Here is a 20,700-nt window from a genome sequence, read left to right on the forward strand (position 1 = left end):
GTTAATTAACTGAAAAACTTGAAAATTGAAAAAAAAATCATAAAATAAAATCAAGCTTATATCAATAAGTTGTCATGTATAAGTAGCACAAATTTGTATTCTTCTTTACTAAATAACTGAAAAAAAATAAAACCATTTAACTGACGTATTAAAAATATTACTGAAGAGGTAAAACAAAAATAAAATTTGTACTAAATATCGTGTGTTTTTTTATCAATGTACCCCAAATGTTCCTTGAATATCTGGAATCCTCTCTTGTAATTTGTCCTGTCCATGCCCTCTAGACAACGTTAGACCACTAGTTCCTTTGTATATTTTAAAGTCTCTTTTTACCAACGAGGGTTTATCTGGACTGGACCTACTCTTTAACGTGAACTCCGAACCACACTCCTGGGCATTAAGCCTAGACATCCGGTCTTATCCAGCCTGGTTACTGGTGTGACTGGGATCATTTTCATTGTCGGATTCTTCACTCTTACCCAAGGACAACTACAAATGTTAAACAATCACACCAAAATTTACAACCTTACCCCAGCAGGATTCGAACCCGCGACTACCGCAACAGTAAGAGGATCGTCTCGTCACCTTTACCACTGCGCCAACCAAGCCGGCATTTTTATTCCTATATTTCATTTTAGTTAAGTTTTCAAATAAAATTTGTTTCAGTAATAGATAATATACTAAGAGATAGTTACTAATACATATTCGTAAACCCAATTTATCGTTTCAGTTTCACTAAAACTTTTTAATTTCTTCTAGTACCAACAAAAAAATTAGTGATTTACTATTTTTTACATAAAACCTCCATAAACATTATAGGAAATTAATGTCAGTAAAAAAACATAAACATAAGTTAGGAAATAATAAACACACTTTCATATAGATCACCAAAATGGACATGCGCAGAACGAGCCAATCATATAGGACATCTACTTCGCTTCCCTGTAGTCTTATCTAAGTACGAGTCCAAATTTTTTTCTAATTGCAGCGCCATCTTTGTCAGGACCTCACCCTCGTAAGTGTGTTTTTTTTATTATTCCTAAAGAGTTTATTGTTTTCCATAACAAAATAAAACACCAACACTATCCTGACAAGATATATAAATCGTTTCTTAAAAAAAACAAACAAGAAGGTCACTTGTTGTCAATGAAACGTAAACACCATGCAAAGCGATGTAATCTAAAATGGTTATAAATGACCTGAAAGCCTGCCGTATGCAAAATTATGTAAGTGACCATCACCTACTACGCAAAAATCTTTGCAGAAAACAGTTTCGCATAAAGTGAAATATAATTTTCCACTTAAAATTATCATTAAGCGTTTCCTTGTTGAACGAATCCGAGATAAGAGTCGTTATTGCAGTGTTTGTTGCATTTTTCTACCATATTTTAGACTGATAAAAAAGCTAGAAGATCCGGCACAATGTAACTTATTTTTTTTTTGTCAATATCATATTAACAAGGTTACGTTTGCAGGTATTTTATATTTTTCCTAATAGCATTATTATTCTTAAACCTAATCCTTTTACAGTCCTTTTCGTACACATTTTTAAACAAATTTATGTTGATGATTGTCCTAAGGCAAAAGTGCAAAATCAGAGAAGAAAAATGATCCCAGTCACGCCAGTAACCAGGCTGGGTCAGACCGGATGTCTTCTGGGATGTTTTCTAAAGTCGGTTACTCGCCAGTCAGTAGGCTTAATGCCGAAGATGGTGGTTCGGAGACCACGTTAAAGTGTAATTCCACTCCAGATAAACCCCTAGTTGGTAAAAAGAGACTTTAAAATATATTTAAAAAAGTTTAGTTTAGTTATTTTTAAACATTTTAAAAAGTATCGATACTAAACCTTTAGAGTTGGATACCATAAGTACCAAAGGTTTGTAAACCTTTAAAATTAAAATGCTGAAATCATATCTTTAAAAAACATTTTTTTTTCAGAAAATATTGGTTAACAGAAATTATGATATATCATGTTTTGATGGTATATTGGTTTAGTATATCATGTATATGTTTTATTGTCTGAAAACTTCAACATTTTCCTCACCAGCAACTTAATGATTTCTAAACCAATTAGTAGTCATTATCAAAAATTTTCATGAGAATTCGGCAAATAGCTTTTCAAGCTAAATGCTCCTCAATTCATCAAGCCGTGAAGTTGGCACATGAAGTAACTGTACTATTTTTGAAAAGTGTCACACGAGAGCGTCTCTTTTGACATCTTTTTGAACATCAGGCCATTAAAGTAACAAATATGGCTATGCCCAATGACCTTAAAGCCGGTCATTCAAATGCATGAGTATTTCTCCAAATACTAACATTTCCGCTACAATATCAAACATACAAGCTCATACATCAAAAAACTGCACCAACAATCAGCGACGTCAGTTAAATGACTAAAAATTTTGGAACTACTAATCACTGTGTCCAATAAATCCCTATTCTACGAAGAGCTTTATTTCGATAACCTTCTAAGATGGTCAAATTAAATTCAACAACTTATTCGAAAAGGAAGAAAAAGGAAAGGATAGCAAGTAATTTTTTTATATAGATCAAGCAATCTAAAATATAGTTTCATTCAAAATCCTTGTATATCTGTCAGTATTTCTACACTATCTACAAAATTTATTTCCTAAAACCGACCAAGATAAAAACGATCAAATAAAACAGTAAGGTTTTTCAATAGGATGCCAGAAGGAGACAAATATGTCGAGCATTTTTTATTGGACAGCAATATTTAATTAATTATATAAAATTAACAACATAATGATTATTGTGTAAGCTTAAAAATATCATATCATATCATATTAACAAGGTTACGTTTGCAGGTATTTTATATTTTTCCTAATAGCATTATTATTGTTAAACCTAATCAGTCTGTCCAATAAATCCCTATTCTACGAAGAGCTTTATTTCGATAGCTTTCTAAGATGGTTAAATTAAATTCAACAAGTTATTCGGAAAGAAAGAAAAAGGAAAGGACATAGCAAGTAATTTTTTTATATAGATCAAGCAATCTAAAATATAGTTTGATTCGAAATCCTTGTATATTTCTCAATATTTCTACACTATCTACAAGATTTATTTCCTAAAACCGACCAAGATAAAAACGATCAAATAAAACAGTAAGGTTTTTCAATAGGATATCAGAAGGAGACAAATATGTCGAGCATTTTTTATTGGACAGCAATATTTAATTAATTATATAAAATTAACAACATAATGATTATTGTGTAAGCTTAGAAATATCAAAATATACTGTCTGTTTATCTACAATTATGGATGAAAATATAATGTAATAAAATGGAATGTTAAAACTGCAAATACTTTGATATATGACTTTACAATCCTGGCGAATCGACTTTTAATTGTATTTGAATTGAGCTAAATTATTATACTTCCAATTTTTTTATTGTAGAATATAAAAAATCACTAACTGAATGAAATTGTTTAATAACAACTAATGTTGTATAAGTATGTGTATATAATACTAACCGATAATGTATCTACACAAAATTATTCGTCTCATTGACATGTTGCTTATCAATGCACCTTAGTCATGGCTAATAGTCTTCAGAATTAGGTTATCTTTAAACTAATGGAATTTCTTACAAAACGACTATATAAGCAAACAACATCCTCGTCTACTACAAAACAAATAAATCATGTAAATATTTTGATAATACCGTGTCATTGAAACATACTCAAATAGTAAACTTTTCGTACAAATAGTTTTACTATTACGTAAACATCGTAATGTTAACTAATAATCGCTCAGTGAAACATGTGCCCGCCATACATGAGATGCTATGACGTGCACTTCGTTAATCCAATTAATATATTGATGTAACATAACAAAATTGATGATGAAATAATTAATAATGCATAAACTGATATTATTTCTTGTTTTTCTACGATTTACCACATAAAATACCATTCTTGGATGTCCTTGAAACAAACCAATACTTGTGGTGTTTTCACAAACATACATTTACGATTATGCCTCATATATTAATATATATATATATATATATATATATATATATATATATATATATATATATATATATATATATATTAATATATATATTAATACCTATGACAATCACAAATATATATTAATATTTGTGATTGTCATAGGTAAGGATGCAAAATCGGACAAGGAAAATGATGTCTTCTGGGATAACTTCTAAGTTGCTCAATTCTGAGCCAGTCGGTAGGCTTAATACCGAGGACCGTGGTTCGAAGCCCACGTTAAACTTTAGATCCAGTCCAGATAAACCCTCGTTAGTAAAAGGAGAATTTAAAAATATTTTTTAAAAATGTACCCGATGTGATTTAATACACAGTAACACCATCTGCTGTAAATGCTTTAAAATTACTTTATAGGGCTCAAAAAAATAAGGTATAGCATATAATTGGTTTTTGTTTTAATATTTTAACCGAAACTGTGACCATAAAAAGAAACAAATTAATTTATTTAAATAAATTTTCACCATTCTTAAATATTGTAAATTTGAGTAAAATATTGATTTCATAATAGAAAATTGAGTCAATATATTTCTTTAAGAAACAATTTATATACCGATAAAATTATTAAAAATAATATGAATAATATAAAATCAAGAAATCTGTAAATATTAAATTTAAACAAACAAAAACTTTCTTGACTCACCTATAAAAATGTGTATTTCATACAAACAACTAAACAACAACCAAATCTAGTGTAGGAGTGAGTATTATCGAAAACCGCGCCAGAAAGTGAACGAACGCGAACTGCTAGACCTGTCTACTGCTCTGCAATCCCAAGCTACAAACTGAACAACATACTGATAATGATTACTCAAAATCTAAAAAAATATATTTAACTGAAATTTGTACTAGGCATAATGGATTTACCCATTAAAATAGGTATATTTTCTTTTAGTGTTTCATTTGTTTTTATTTGAAAATGCAGAACAAATAGGATTGACGAAATTGCCGACGAGATAATTAATGACGTTATGAATGCATCTTATTTTTTGTTTTTACGGTTAATTATATTAGGATAACGTTCGTATTTGCTCTACAAACAAAACAATATTTACTTAGTAACAATTGTTCGAGTTTATTCGTCATTAGCTATTCACTGATCTGCCGGCTTGGCGGCGCAGTGATAAAGGCGATGGGACGGTAACTCCTAGTGTTGCGATAGTCGCAGGTTCGAATCCTGCTGGGGCATGGACGTAAATCTATGTTTGTGATATGTTTAAGATTTGTAAATATTCTAGGCAAGAGTGTAAAATCCGACAAGGAAAATGATCCCAGTCACGCCACTAACCAGGCTGGGTAAGACCGGATGTCTTCTGGGGTGATTTCTTGTTGGTCACTCAGTCGGTATGCTGAAGACCGTGGTTCGGAAGCCATGTTAAACTTTAGGCCCAGTCCAGACAAACCCATAGTTGATAAAAGTAGACTTTAATATATATATATATATATATATATATATATATATATATATATTCACTGATCTCAAAATAATAATGATTATTATATATAAATTCTAGAATTGTGTTTATTTAACAATAATAATTAGTACTGAAAAAAAACAGCCGCAAAATATTAGTTATAATTACAAACTATTATAGTGTTATTGCTTATTTTTAAACTACTTTTAATTATAGTGTAGCTGTGTTATATAGAAAAAAATAATTACCGTCATTAAAATCATCTTGGAGTATATTGTAACCTGAGGAGGCTTGATATGATAATAATGTTTGTTGTTATGATATGAAGTGATTAATAAAAATTGCGTTACGAAATCAAATAATGACCAATAACGCAAATTTCAGAGAGGAATGTTATTATTTCATGTCAACACAATGAAACATCAGATACTATAATTTTAATACTATTATAATCTATATGATTTAGTAATGTAATAACATATATTTAACTATTATTAACAAATTTAGGCTCAATATTTATGTCAGGACATATTCTCGCATGGGTTTGATGATCACTAATGACCAACACAGCACCTAAAAAGCTGTACTGTTATTAAAAAATAAGCGATAAGTTGTAGTAGCTTATAATTATAAATAATATTTCATATGTACATTGAAACAGTTCTTTTTAAATACGATTTTGATGTTAGTGTAGCGATTCATCACCAGCAAACACTAAGAAATCCACACAATATATTTAGTCTATTCAGTTTCTCTCTACATACGTCATCAAGATGTTTAATGTACTGCCTGCCGCAATTTGTAAATTCGTTTTAGAATTAGGCAATATTTCCATTATCATTTTATTCTAGTTAAAAAGAAATACAATACTGGCTATCAAAATCATCCGGTTGTCAGACCATTTTATATCATTAAAACAGAAATTCACTTGGTGACTTTTTATTGTATATAAACATAATAAGATATTAACATTATAAAAAATGTATTTATAGTCTATTCAATAAAATATTGCCGCATCAACTTTGACTTTTCAGTTAAATTTTGGTACAAAATTCTTTAAAACATTATTGATAGATGATGGTAATTAGAGGTTATAATCCGACGAAAGTTGTTTTAGTGCTGTAATATTTTTTTTTCATATTAAGTAATGCAATACAAAATATCTAATAAAGTATAAATTATTATTATAGTGATTATTTTTTTTGATTATAATAATTTATAATCATATTGATAATGCTTATTACAAGAATACACAGAATTAAACAATATTGTTTATATTAACATATTTAACTCTTATTTTGGAATGTCATGGAAATTGTTATTATATAGAGAAATAATAGCATATTAATTTTATGATATATATGTTATTTAAACTGAAATCAGTCATTTATTTTTCAAATAAATATTTGACAAGGTCATATTACGTAAAATCACATCAAAATAATTATTTTTACTCAATCTAAAAACTGGTTTCCTGAATACTATCAACCATATATTGCATTAATATATTGACGAATATTAAAATAAAAAAATATATATTCAATAAGGCCGTGGATATAAATAATTACAGACAAAATATTCTCCACTCACCTTACGAAATATGGTATCCAACCAAATACCGACAAATAGTATCAACTAGTAGCTAGTAATGTTATCAAAAACGTTTAGTTCCACACCAGAAATAGTACAAATGCGAACTGACAACGCTAATTGCTGCTCTATCTTCTTAAGCTGCAAGCTGTATATTGTACTGATAGTGATAACCCATGTAATTTACGAAAACTCATCAACTCTTGTTAATTTACTCCAAGAACTACAAAAAATTATTTGTGACAGATAGTGTTAATAGTCTTAATAGATTTTCCCATTAAGGTAAATATAATTTTCTCAATGTATTTCCTCAAGGACTGTCAAGACGACAGGACTGTTGCGATAGTCGCGGGTTCGCATACCGTTGGGACATGGTTGTAAATTTATGTTTGTCATTATTTAATATTTGTGGTTATCCTTGTCCAAGAGTGCAAAATCCAGGCTGGCTAAGACCGGATGTCTTCTGGGATGATTTCTAAGTTGGTCACTCGCCAGTCGGTAGTCTTAATGCCGAGGGCCGTGGTTCGGATTTACTGTAGACTGTAGACGTTGAACTATAGGTCCAGTCCAATAAACTTTCGTTGGTAAAAAGGAGACTTTAAAATATATTTAAAAAAAATTAAAATAAATAATAAATAGGAAGGATTGATTTCAATTTTCTTGATTGTTAAATTAAGTGCTTGTACATATTCTGATTTTTTTTTTCAATTTAAAAAGATATTTACTGAGGAAACTCGGTAAAATATATTTTACGTCATTTTCACAATTTTTTCCTATATTAACATCATGTCAAAAGAGCGATGCTGGTTTGACAGGTATCTAAACATTCGCAATTCACTTTCGTACAACCTAATAGAATAAAGAATAAACAAGTGATCAGAAGACGTTATGTCTAGTGAATACGTTCTGTTTCGGTGTCTATATAGAAGACCCTTCTGGACTAATCCTTGACATTTTTCATTTGAGATAGTCCTAATAGATCCAAGAATTTTTTCATCATCTACCTTTTTGCTTGGCAAGCAATGGCATCAATTAATCCATTTTCTCCCCTTTTGGATCTTTTTCACCGCTTGTGAACGTTAGTGAACAGTTCATTCATCAATATCTAAGATGCCTGAAGGCTCTTTGAAAATTTAACTTGGGTTTTCGTCCAATAACTCTGGCAATTCATTCTCTTCGAACTTTTTTGGTGCCATTTCTTAGCCATCGATTCAAATCTTGGTCAAAAGTTCCAAAAATATTTTCATTTTATTCCACTTAAAAAGCAAAAAGTTAAAAGATACGTTCGAACATGCAACCTAATCAGCCTGCAAAAGTCGTTCGGTTGTCAAATGTCTACAAAATTCTTCAAGACAATAGTGATAAAAGGTAATGAAGCGGCAAATGTTGTTTTGTAGCTTTACTGGTTCTGATAAATTTCAATTAATTAACAGCTTAGCTTTTGAGAAGTGGAAAGAAGTAAAGGTTAAAGGAGCATTTGGTTAAATCGTATTAGGAGAAAATGAATACTAACGGTTTTGCAATTATGACAAATGTATTAGAGAGAATGTAGCGATTAAAACTGATTTTATCAAGAAAAAGGTACACAGATAGTAGCAGAAGAAACTAATGATAAATACAGTGATATTCGAATGATTTAACAAGAAAACACAGCAACAAAGGAAAGAAGCAGTAAAAATAAAAAGGTTAATATGTTCCCTAATGAAAATAAAATGCATTACTTGAATCTACAGTCATTAATTAAGTGGATTAAGCATCCAAGGGATACCATAGTTGTTTTAGAAAAGAGTTTAATGTAAACACAATAAAATAACTCTAACCTATAAACTATTGGGGCTGTTTAATTGATTGTGATTCAAGTCCTTCGATAATATATGAATTAGATGTACTGTAATGTTAAAATATTTATATTAGGATCTTGTTGTTTGTTATGGATAAAGATAAAACAAACTAAAATACGACAACATTGTATCGTCTTGACGTCATAAATTAAGATGATCTGAATTCACTACTACATTGGATGGACTATAGGTCAGTTTGTTCAAATTATATTTGTAGTATTAGTTTAAAAAGATTAAAATTTAAAAAAGATTAAAAAAAGTAAAACATCAGATTTAAATTAAAATGTATTATAATAAATATTACTAGCGTTAAAATTTATTTTGTCATTAAAATGACAGTACTTAAGTAGTAAGATATTAATAAGAAAATTACGTCAAGAAAATTAAATTCAAAACAATGACAAATTAGATTTTTTTTCGAAAATGTGATAGCCCAAACTTTGTAATAATATACGATTGAAAACTTTGTTCTTTTCAATCAATTTTTTAGAGACATCCATTGTCTTAAAATATATTTTACAATATATATATATATATATATATATATATATATATATATATATATATATATATATATATATATATATATCTAGTTTAGTGTCTTACCAAATGTATTAATTTAGTACCCAACACGTCACAAGTCACTAGTAACAATACAAGTATCCGTAACATAGATTATCACAGATGTCGAATGTATAAGTGAACGAGAACACAAAATGTAACGTTGTCGCTTGTCCATCCGCTATAAAACTGTGTGGTACAAGGCGATTAATCGATGTATCATCTCCAAGCTCATTAAATCTCGTTTGTTTACACCATTGGAAAGATTCAAACAATTTTTTGTTATAGTTATCGGAGACTACCGAACTGATAGAATAATATAATTTGTGATAAAAAGCTGCAAAATACGTGATTGAGTGTAAACAGCAGATCTAATTGTTTTCATTTGTATTGAATTTGTTTAAGACGATGAATGAATAAAATATATTATAATATAGTTCAGGTCAGGTCTATAGAGTAATAAATATATTTGAAAGTTCAGGCTAAACTGAACTATATATATATATATATATATATATATATATATATATATATATATATATATATATATATATATATATATATATATATATATATATATATATATATATATATATATATAGTAGTGAAATGATGGAGCTATGTTTAAACCATTGTCACACATCGATGCAAGAACTCGGGTTTATTACGCTTGATCATCAATGGTTTAAACATAGCTCCATCATTTCACTACTATATATATATATATATATATATATATATATATATATATATATATATATATATATATATATATATATATATATATATATATATATATATATATATATATATATATATATATATATATATATATATATATAGTAGTGAAATGATGGAGCCATGTTGTCACACATCGACGCAAAAACTCGGGTTTATTATGCTTGATCATCTTCAAACACTGCTCCGAATCATCAACTAGTCGACGTTTTTGGTCAAGTCAATTTAAGTGAGCTCGCGCGGCACCCACTTTACTCAGAGCTTTGTCATACCCAAATATTCGTGAATGATATGATGTACACATTTAGCTGATATCTTTAAAGTGTTTTAAATTTCATTCTGTGTCAATTTACGGTCATTCAAAATCATTTTGTGGATTTTGTTCATGTTTTCCTCGGTAACAACCTCTTTTGGGCATCCACTGCCTTCACCGTCTTCGGTACTCATTCCACCACGTCTAAACTTAGCATACCAATCCTTGATGGTTGATTTTCCTGGAGCAGTGTCCAGAAACTCGGTATCGAGCCAAGTTTATGCTTCATCTGTATTATTTCCTTTAAAAATCAATATTTTATCCATTTTTTTCACAATAATTAAAGTTGCTTCACTCAAAATGCTATAATTCACAAATTAATGATCCGACAGCAGTTAAATTTATACACGCATCTCTTAAGGGTTGCGGCTAACTAAAAAACATATGGATTTAATACTAGAAGCGCTATCTATGTGTCAGACCGGGGACAATTCAATTGTCCTGTTATCTCTACGATTTCTCGTAAGATATGGTTATTGCTTAAGAAGAAAACTGAATGCCATTTTCACTGCCCACTTCCTATTTTCCGTCAGATCATTCCAGCAATAACATTATACCCAAATATCTTATTATTTAAAAAAAATATATGAAAACTTGGTACGTGTCTTTGAAATTTAAGAGTTTCCCTCAATTTCCTCGCATTCCACCATCAGATCTTGACTTGGTCCCAATGGAAACACCTCGGAAGTGCACTCTTCTGAATAAAAAAGGAATTTTGAAAATCGGTCCAAAATTAACTGAGAAATAGACGAACATACATAAAAAATACACAGTCGAATATAGAACCTCCTCCTTTTTGATGTCGGCTAAAAACCTGAGAAACCGACCAAACAAGTCGATAAGATATATGGCGAAACATTTATTCCTTAAATTATCTATTGTTTCTATTAAAAACTATTGTATGAAATTCTTGCGAACTCCTTTCTTATTATAACCATATTTGCGGTGGACTTTTATGTAACATCATCATGTTCTATTACAGTTCCCAGATAATTGTGGGTATTATTAAAATAGATGTACCAGCTATTAACTGTTGTTTCCGTTGATTCAGCGTGTAAAATCTCGGAAGCTATCATTGTTGGTCGTGTATATTGGTTAATTGAATCACTGCCATTTAACCAACTACATCTTATTATAAATTATAAAATGTTAAGCCACACAATAAAATTCGATTTATTTTTTCCACAGGCTTGTTATTACGTCTTTCCTATAATTGTTCAAAGTTCAAGTTTCAAATAGTTATAATATAAGGCTGGTGGATTATATAAATAAATATTGAATAAAGCTATACTACTTGAAAAGTAACAGCACAAAGAATATTTTGCATATGAAGGTAATGCCACTGGTTTACCCAGCCAAATCAATAGCTCTCTAGCGCAGAAACGGTTTTTGAAAGTAAAAAATGATAAATTTGAGGGAATCTTTTGTGAGCTCCTACATCAAGCTTATGGACACGAAGGTTTGTTCATTGCCATTCATTTTATTTATTTATATATTATAGACACATCAGCCTCCTGGACTACTTAGGGTCTTTTTACAGATTTATAATATACAGCACATTTACATCAGTTAGAGTATATGTTATTACAATTATAGAATACAAAGAAACAATATAAATACATGGTTGGAATATAAAAATTAGAGTTAAATGTGTAGGATAAAGAGTACATATTTCAAGATGCCAAGTAAAATATGTAAAAACATACAGATGCATGAAGATATTAATGCTACAATACAATTTTCACACGACCCATGATAGTGATAACAATACAAGTTACAAAAAAAGTAAACGAACATACATGATATTGCATAGATGCACACTATTATTTCTAGTAGTAGTCCCGTTACGGTTAGAACATTAATCACTTGTCGAGGTTCTCCAACCTAAGACACTGCGTTCACAACCATATATAAGAAAATAACAAGTGAAAACGGAACCCGAGAAATGCATACTACATCTTGTTCACTTCCCTGTAGTCTCATTTAAGAACACACAGTAAAATAATTTTATAACAAAATCCAGCATCGATGGCTTGGCGCATTGGTAAAGGCGACAGGACGGTCCTCTTACTGTTGCAATAGTCGCGGGTTCGAATCCTGCTGGGGCATGATCGTAAATTTATGCTTGGATGGACCTTAGGCAAGAGCGTAAAATCCGACAAGGAAAATGATCCCAGTGTCGCCAGTAACCAGGCTGGGTAGGACCGGATGCCTTCTGGGAGGATTCCTAAGTTGGTCACTCGCCAGTCGGTAGGCTTAATACCGGCGACCGTGGTAAAATTGTTACGTTAAACTGCAAGACCAGTCCAGATAAACCCTCGTTGGTAAAAAAGAGTTTAAGATATAAATTAAAAGAAATTAACAAGTGAAAACATAACCCTAGAAATGCATACTACAGTTTGTTCACTTCCGTGTAGTCTCATTTAAGAACACACAGTAAAATAATTTTATAACAAAATCCAGCATCGACGGCTTGGCGCATTGGTAAAGGCGACAGGACGGTCCTCCTACTGTTGCAATAGTCGCGGGTTCGAATCCTGCTGGGGCATGATCGTAAATTTATGCTTGGATGGACCTTAGGCAAGAGCGTAAAATCCGACAAGGAAAATGATCCCAGTGTCGCCAGTAACTAGGCTGGGTAAGACCGGATGCGTTCTGGGAGGATTCCTAAGTTGGTCACTCGCCAGTCGGTAGGCTTAATACCGGCGACCGTGGTAAAATTGTTACGTTAAACTGCAGGACTAGTCCAGATAAACCCTCGTTGGTAAAAAAGAGTTTAAGATATAAATTAAAAGAAATTAACAAGTGAAAACATAACCCTAGAAATACATACTACAGTTTGTTCACTTCCGTGTAGTCTCATTTAAAAACACACAGTAAAATAATTTTATAAAAAAAATCCAGCATTACGTCTCACATTTTTTAAAATATTTTCAATAAAAACTCAAGAAATATGCTTTTGGAGCAAAAGCTTTCCACTAATCAGTTAAAATATTCGACGATCTTGAAAATAAAATCCCAGGATACAATTCATTACGTACGGACTTTATTATTCACTTAATCATAACGTGTTTTGCTATTTGCAGAAGCAAATGTATTTATAGTATCAGATAATACGATAACGAATGGCTCAAGAGCAATGTAGTATATTTAAAAATAAACATAACTCTATTTGGCATGAGTTCGTTGACATGAGAGATAAGTGAAATTCGTTTTCCTTGTTTTTCTCGATCCATTTTATTCCATTGTTGTGTCTACACAAAAGACTATTTACATTTTGCATTTTGAGCAATTGTCACGAAAATTGTACAAAAACTTTTACTGAAATTTAGGACAATTATATTTGGTGCGGCAACATTGCATTATAAATTTTGATGACGGGCATTGACTGTTTCATTGGTGCAAGTTCAACGAAACAGGTGCCACCTGTTAAATGGTGCTTATCAATTGGATATCTATCAACAGCAACAAGAATAATATATATTTTCGTTTATTTAACCTTTATTTTACTTTTTCGATTCTCTTTATCGATTACTTTTTCTTGCAGGTGACTGGTTTTGATTGGTTAGTGCCAATAAATTTGGTATCAAAGCAAATAACTAAATGGAAGACCGATGATTTATGGAGAAACAGAATTGTATCCGAACAAAACTAAATAATCATGACAAATTGCTACAAATTAAAATAGATACGCTTGAATCAATTATTGAAATCAAACTGTCGTTAATGAAGTTAAAGCGATTTCGCAATATGAGAATATATGTTGCGAAATATCTGAAAAATTATCTGACAGACATAACCACTTGTGATATTGAAATGCCTCAGAAAAAAAAGATTTGGATACCAAAAAAAAGTTGTAATTAACGATTACCAATATATCGAATAAAACATATTGTGCCAATTTTCAAAATTATCAAAATCCCCTCAAAACTTATTTGTAAATTCGATATATATATTTTAACTCATCTTCCATGAGTGAAAATATCTTTTTTACCGGCCTAGCAAGTTTAATAACCAAAGTTTAAATCAATTCAAAACTAAAGTTATACAAATTAACAAAATATTTCTAATTATAATGCAACATTTATAATTAATACTCACCTATCTTAAGTCAAAGTTTAACACATTATCTAAACTACGAAAGTAAAAGTACTTCTACCGAAAATTTATTAATTTAAGTTTACTGGATTATAGGAATAGTATTCTAAATTATGTTATAGGAGGTTTTACTAGATTTTGATTTGCTTTAAGCGATACATAGACATAGATTTAATTAACCAAGACGTATTTGTTGTTAGCATGGTTAAATACCGACGCGTTTCGTATTCTAGATACTAATTTTCGAATAACCCTAAACACACATCTACTCGCTGACATTTTCTAGCGATTTTTTGACTCGTCTGACCGATAAACTTCAGAGCAATTCGGTTTGACAGACGTCGTCCAGAAATATAACAGTGACAGAGTTAGAGGTAAAATAGAGCTAATATAGACATGGTCGCGCCCGCAATTCCCCGACACGACTGTTCTCCCTGCATTTCCTTTACGGTTTTCCACGCACAAACCCCGAACACAACCCGGATAAGTCTATTCCGCTCTGGTTCACTTCGGCGCCCGTCTCTCTCTTTCCCTCCGATCCCGGTCATCGCCGGTACTTTGATTATTTAATTTTTCATTCTGTAGCGATTAGATTCAATTAGAAACATGGCCCTCGGCGTGATTTCGGGATGATTGCGCGTTTCATTCACATGGGATCGTCTTTTATCTTTGTTAGGATGTTTTAAAACGAATTATAAACGACACAGTGGGCGGGCACAAAGGACCTTTTGCTCTTTTAAAGGCATGCGCCCGTTATTGATTGTTGAAAAGCCGTTGATCAGGATATAGCAAGAGAGCGGATAACAATAAACCGAAATTTAGTGACATTTTCACACTCGGTCTGTAAATTTCATTCAAAATAATCATAAAGTGTTAATAAAAATAGCACCTAAATGGAGCAACAGGACAAAACATTGGGCAAAAATCGACTTACAGATACCAATTTATATAATTTTGCAGTTAACGCTATAAAAAATCTGCTAACATAAATTAAAAAAGACATAACAATAAATCAATGTCAACACTGTCAGTTACGTCGGTGTCAATTACAAAAAAAAACATTTCTGTAAAGAATAAGTCAAAATATATTAAGAATAGAGAATATTTGAATAATTAATAAACAGGAAAGAGTATCTGGTAAATATAAAAACAATAAACAAGATTTAGTATATATGAAATAAAACAATAAAATACACTGTAATCCAACATATAAGCCAAGGTAAAAATAAATAAATTTTACATACTTTCTACGGTACTGCTAGACTAATCTTTTTTAAAATTGGCAAAGGTTAAATAAAAATTTACCATATTATAAAAAACAATCTTACTTTTAGACATATCAGACATTCAATTCATTTGCATAAGACTTAATTTTAGGATTATGCTCATAATAACTTTATTACTCTATCGTTTTATAATCTTAGAATATTTTAAAAAACTAATGTAATTTAAGTTTTATTAGGGCTTATTAAAATATCAACATACAAAGTTTTCTTAATCAAATATTTCATTTCTACATTAAAAAATAAGCATGGCAAGAACTATACCATAAAAATTGATTGTAAAAAAACCTATAAGAAGTATATTGAAGACTATAGAATGAAGGTTTGTTTAAATATTTCATAACATAGGTAATTTAAACAGTAATTTAATAAATAACATGTGGTGTTCAACAGATGGAGCCATACAAACAGTTGAATTATATCCAGTCTAAATTTTAATACTTATTCTTGACTAAAAAATGAAGGTACAATTTATATATTGTATTATAAAAGAACTCCGAATAAAGTATTCTACATATAAAGCATATATTTTTGAATAGATGGCGCAACATAAGTGCAAAATTTAAAAATAAGATTATTACCGAATTGTTTTGACATTTATACGTCCACATAACCCCCACGTTTGCGATTTTCAAAACATAGTGAACAGAAATGAGCGTACAGTTGGCGCGGAACAGTTAGAAAATGGAAAAGCCAATTTCGCACAATGAAAAAAAAGTGGAATCAAATGGTGTTCAAAAGGAGAAAAATCAAAAACGCGAGAGCCCCAATTACATAGTGAAACACGGTAAAAGGGGCTTACGCAATTATAGGGCTGTATTATTTCTGTCATTGTGGTATTTCTTTAGTGGTTGTACATTGTTCTCCAATAAGTATATATTATCTACCCTCGATGGTAATCCGACTGTGTTAGGTAAGTTCTCCATTTAGAGTTTCGAAGAAAAATATAAGTTGTTTAAATTCTAGGGGCTTGTCAAATGCTAATGACAGCAGCCTGTGGTTTTGTACAATTGTACATTCCTTGTGGCATGTATAAAATGTATCCAAGGAAAAGCAAGCCACCGGGTTTTTTCAAACATATGATATTTGTTGGGTGTACAAGATTTTTAACGGTTGTGTTGGGTTTAGTAGCTTTAAATTTTGTGGCAGTTAGTTTCACAGAAACTATAAAAAGTTCCGCTCCATTATTTACAGTTTTGATGTCAAGATTTTTACTCGGTAAATACAATATTTTATATATCAAATACTACATATCCAAAAATATTTTTCCTAGGTGAACAGACTGGTTTATATGTTAATTTAAGTTTAATACCAGTCATGTTGGGACTAGCTCTTTGCTCTATAAACGAAATAAGTTTTGATATGATTGGATTCTTAGCAGCTATGGCTACTAATGTTACAGAGTGTGCACAAAATGTTTATTCCAAGATGCTGATATCAGGAGATGGGTTCAAATATACGTAAGTAGTTTTTTTCAAAACTAGTCATGTAGGAACAATTAAGAAACATCTGAGAAACTCATCAGATTTCTCTTTGTCAATTATGTAGTAAACTTTCACCGAATGAGAAAGATACATGAAGTAATGGTTAATTTTATGTGATGTGGTCAAAAATGTTTTATTGTTAAAACATGATACAGTTACATGTGTTATAGATAAGATAAACCGGATTAATAATTTTTGTTTTTATCAATAATCAATTTAAGTATGTAATTCACTGTTATGATGATATATTAAGATATATCCAACTGATAATATTTTTTTTAATATATCAAAGTGTACATAAAAGATGAATGATTTGCTGAAATATACAAATAAAGGTTTAAAGAAGCTTTCTAAATACTTTGGAGTGAATGAGTCTAGTGCTTATATTATTTTTGGACACACTATTGTTATTTTATATCTTTCCAATTCATATGCTATTTCTGTCATTCACATTAATCACTTATTCTTTGTTTCACATTTGTTATCATGGTTCGTCAAATCTTTACTATTAGTGTTCACTTTATCCTTTTCTCTCTTTGGTGTATCATTTTTTTTTCGTATTAAGGTAAAACTGTGCAACAAAATGTACGATTTTATGCCATTTTTACATTTTGGTTTCCCATTTCCTCCCAGTTAATGAAAATTACACTGGTTATAAATAATTTTAAGCTGACTCGAATGGTGGTATATATAATAATTTTAGTATAGCTTTGATTAGTGGATTTCTGTTTGTATCATGTACATGTACCTTGAAAATTATAAATTCTAAAACAATTTAACATTGATTTTCGTTTCTTTAATGCTAATATACATATATTATGAGATGTTTATCTCCATCCAACATATTAAACATTTTACCAATTTTTGTAAATTTGGTAATACCAAAAATTGGTTGGATGGAGATTATATATAATTTGTTTGTTATGCAATGAAAATTATATATTCAAAGTGGATTTCTGTTTATGTAATGTGCTGTGTAAATTCTTAAGCAATTTAACATGGATTTTCGTTTCTTTCACCGGAAAATACATATATTCTGTAATTTTTTTCTCGATCCGGATATGTTCTTGTCTCAAAACCTGCCGAAATTATTTTATTTCCTCAAAGAAATCGGTCTGCCTTTTCAGATCTAATTTTAACCTGTGTCTAATTTTATTTTTGGGATGACTTATCCATACAAAATTTTAGTATTTATTTGTTTTTCCAGATATTTGTTTTATCTCGATGTTTGTCGTTGATCATTTTAATTGTTTTTCTTTAATTTCTAAGCATTATAACTGTTGATTGTCTTATTGTTTTGTAATTCCTTTGAACGCGTCATAATTTTTCGTCTCTAAAATGTACTAAAGCGTTGGGTAGATTCTAAACTAATAACATCAATCTATCCGAGAGATAAACAAAATTGCCACCTTTTTCAAGGTCGACAATCTAATTTTTATATCACGCCGAAAATCTGTAATTGTTCTATGATATCTTAAAATAATATTTACTAAAAATATATTATTTGTAGAGGAAATAAGGGTTTTCATAAAAAAACATGTTTCTATTTTAAGTTTTAAATTGACGCCAAATCACTGGCTGCTGTCATGTGACGTCACATTTATAATAAATCGTAAACGTTTATTAGCTGAAGTATCAGTATCAGTCATTTATTTTGTATGTATAAATACTGTGTGGTTCTCTAATGCGATAATACTTCAATATAATATTGAATTTGAACAAAACAATGGTAATTTAGTGGTTTAATCAAAGCCCTACAACATATTTCCAGTCTCCTCAATTTACTCTTGATATTGCACTGTGCTAGAACTTTGCGTTGACCTTGTATGCTGTTTGGACAGAATGTACATTTCACTATACACATATTTCCACGGCGAACACATCATTTTGAATGTTTCTCACTGAAGTGGCTTTATCACAATATAATTTGTTATGATAAAACATTATTTTCAGGCCCGCAGAATTACAGTTTTACACCAGCGTAGCCAGCGTGATTATACAAATCCCCGCGATATTCTTCTGGGCGGATTTCAACGTATCGAACTTCAGCTACAAGCTCGCGTTCTATTTTATCCTGAACGGGATATTGTTCCACTTTCAGAGCATCACTGCCTATGTCCTAATGGACTATATTAGTCCGGTTACTCACAGGTGAGTTTTTACATTTTTGTTGAACATTATTTCTATTTTTAAAAATTCAAAGAATTGTGATAAGTCCTACATTTCATATAAGTATGTAAATATTGTTTAAGTACCCAGTAGGAATAATTTGACTGAAAATAAATTCTTGAAATAACTCAGTTTTAATAAGTGTGTTGATAAGATTATAAGTACAATACTTTACTATGTCTGATTTATTGAATAAAATCCGAGATAAATATTGGAAAATCACAGTAGATATATATGTTTTAGCGTTGCCAACACAGCCAAACGTGCTTTTCTAATATGGTTATCAGTATTTATGTTTGGCAACCCAGTGACGCCGTTGAGTGGCTTAGGAACGATCACGGTCATAATTGGGGTTTTCCTGTATATACTGGCGCAAGACAAGGACGATAAAGTACCAGCGTCTACGAATCAAACAAATCATCGACGCGTCAGGAGGATCTAAACCTTGGGAAAACTAAAATAGCTATTAAGATCTGCGTGATAAAGATAATACATTGTTACCTTGTTTTATCGTTGAAGTATTAGATATTTATTTTCGTCTCAATATATTTTTGTATTGGGTTTTATGTCTCTGATGATTCGAATTTCATTTTATAGCGATACATCATACATTTAGGTTATTAGCCAAAAGAAGACTATCTATTAATAACAATAAGTATTACATAGTATACGTTCTTTTCATTAAAATGGGAACTTGATCTGTAAGAATCGTAATAAGCTGTTAGTTGGTGTATTAGAGACTAAAATCAGTATCATCACATTTCAATACAATATAAATATATTTTTGTCGCTTTTATTAGTTATATTATCTAAAACAAGTCCATCCACAGTGAGTCACGGATATGTTGATGAGAACGTGCAATATTTCTCGGTTTTAACGTATTAATTTATTTACTATTATACACATATTAAGAGTTTAGTCTCGGTTGAAAACATTGTGATTCTACTGTATGTGTATATCATATAGTCAATTTATTTAGAGTAGGTGAAATAATATCATTCCAAACAATAAAGATAGTTGTTTTTATATGTATTAAAAAAATAAATATCACGGTATGTTTTCAGTTATTTTTATTCCTGTCCTTTCTTTTCTTATTTTGCCACTTCTATGGCCAGACTACAACAATTAAGAATAGGTAGTTTGGAGATGTTCAAAAGAATTACAATTTACAACAATAT

At 30.3% G+C, this 20,700-nt stretch overlaps 2 protein-coding genes across 14 annotated transcripts in view; one reads left to right on the forward strand and one right to left on the reverse strand.

Annotated features, from left to right (window-relative positions):
• Ndae1 (Na[+]-driven anion exchanger 1) overlaps positions 1-15,011 on the reverse strand; it is a 69,646-nt gene extending 54,635 nt beyond the window's left edge. For 10 of the 12 annotated variants that reach the window (XM_076415226.1, XM_076415222.1, XM_076415230.1 and 7 more), the window contains exon 1: positions 9,482-9,633. The gene's annotated coding sequence lies outside the window, so the exon portion shown is untranslated. Of the gene's footprint in view, positions 1-4,672; positions 4,824-9,481; positions 9,634-14,588 lie in introns of those variants that run through there. The other 2 variants (XM_076415223.1, XM_076415225.1) reach the window with 2 other exon arrangements.
• A 1,449-nt stretch (positions 15,012-16,460) lies between these two features.
• The window catches only part of LOC143202999 (solute carrier family 35 member E2A), a 173,246-nt gene continuing 169,006 nt past the window's right edge, over positions 16,461-20,700 (forward strand). The window contains exons 1-5 of one of the 2 annotated variants that reach the window (XM_076415074.1): positions 16,461-16,781; positions 16,835-17,086; positions 17,142-17,328; positions 19,306-19,503; positions 19,765-20,581. In XM_076415074.1, coding sequence (XP_076271189.1) covers positions 16,553-16,781; positions 16,835-17,086; positions 17,142-17,328; positions 19,306-19,503; positions 19,765-19,963 — 1,065 coding nt within the window. In that variant the 5' untranslated portion in view covers positions 16,461-16,552 and the 3' untranslated portion in view covers positions 19,964-20,581. Of the gene's footprint in view, positions 16,782-16,834; positions 17,087-17,141; positions 17,329-19,305; positions 19,504-19,764; positions 20,582-20,700 lie in introns of those variants that run through there. The other variant, XM_076415075.1, reaches the window with a different exon arrangement.

Source organism: Rhynchophorus ferrugineus, unplaced genomic scaffold (genome assembly GCF_030347505.1).
Source record: "Rhynchophorus ferrugineus isolate W39M unplaced genomic scaffold, kcgeb_rfMv2 rfM9, whole genome shotgun sequence".
In the NCBI taxonomy this organism is placed as follows: Eukaryota; Metazoa; Arthropoda; class Insecta; order Coleoptera; family Curculionidae; genus Rhynchophorus; species Rhynchophorus ferrugineus.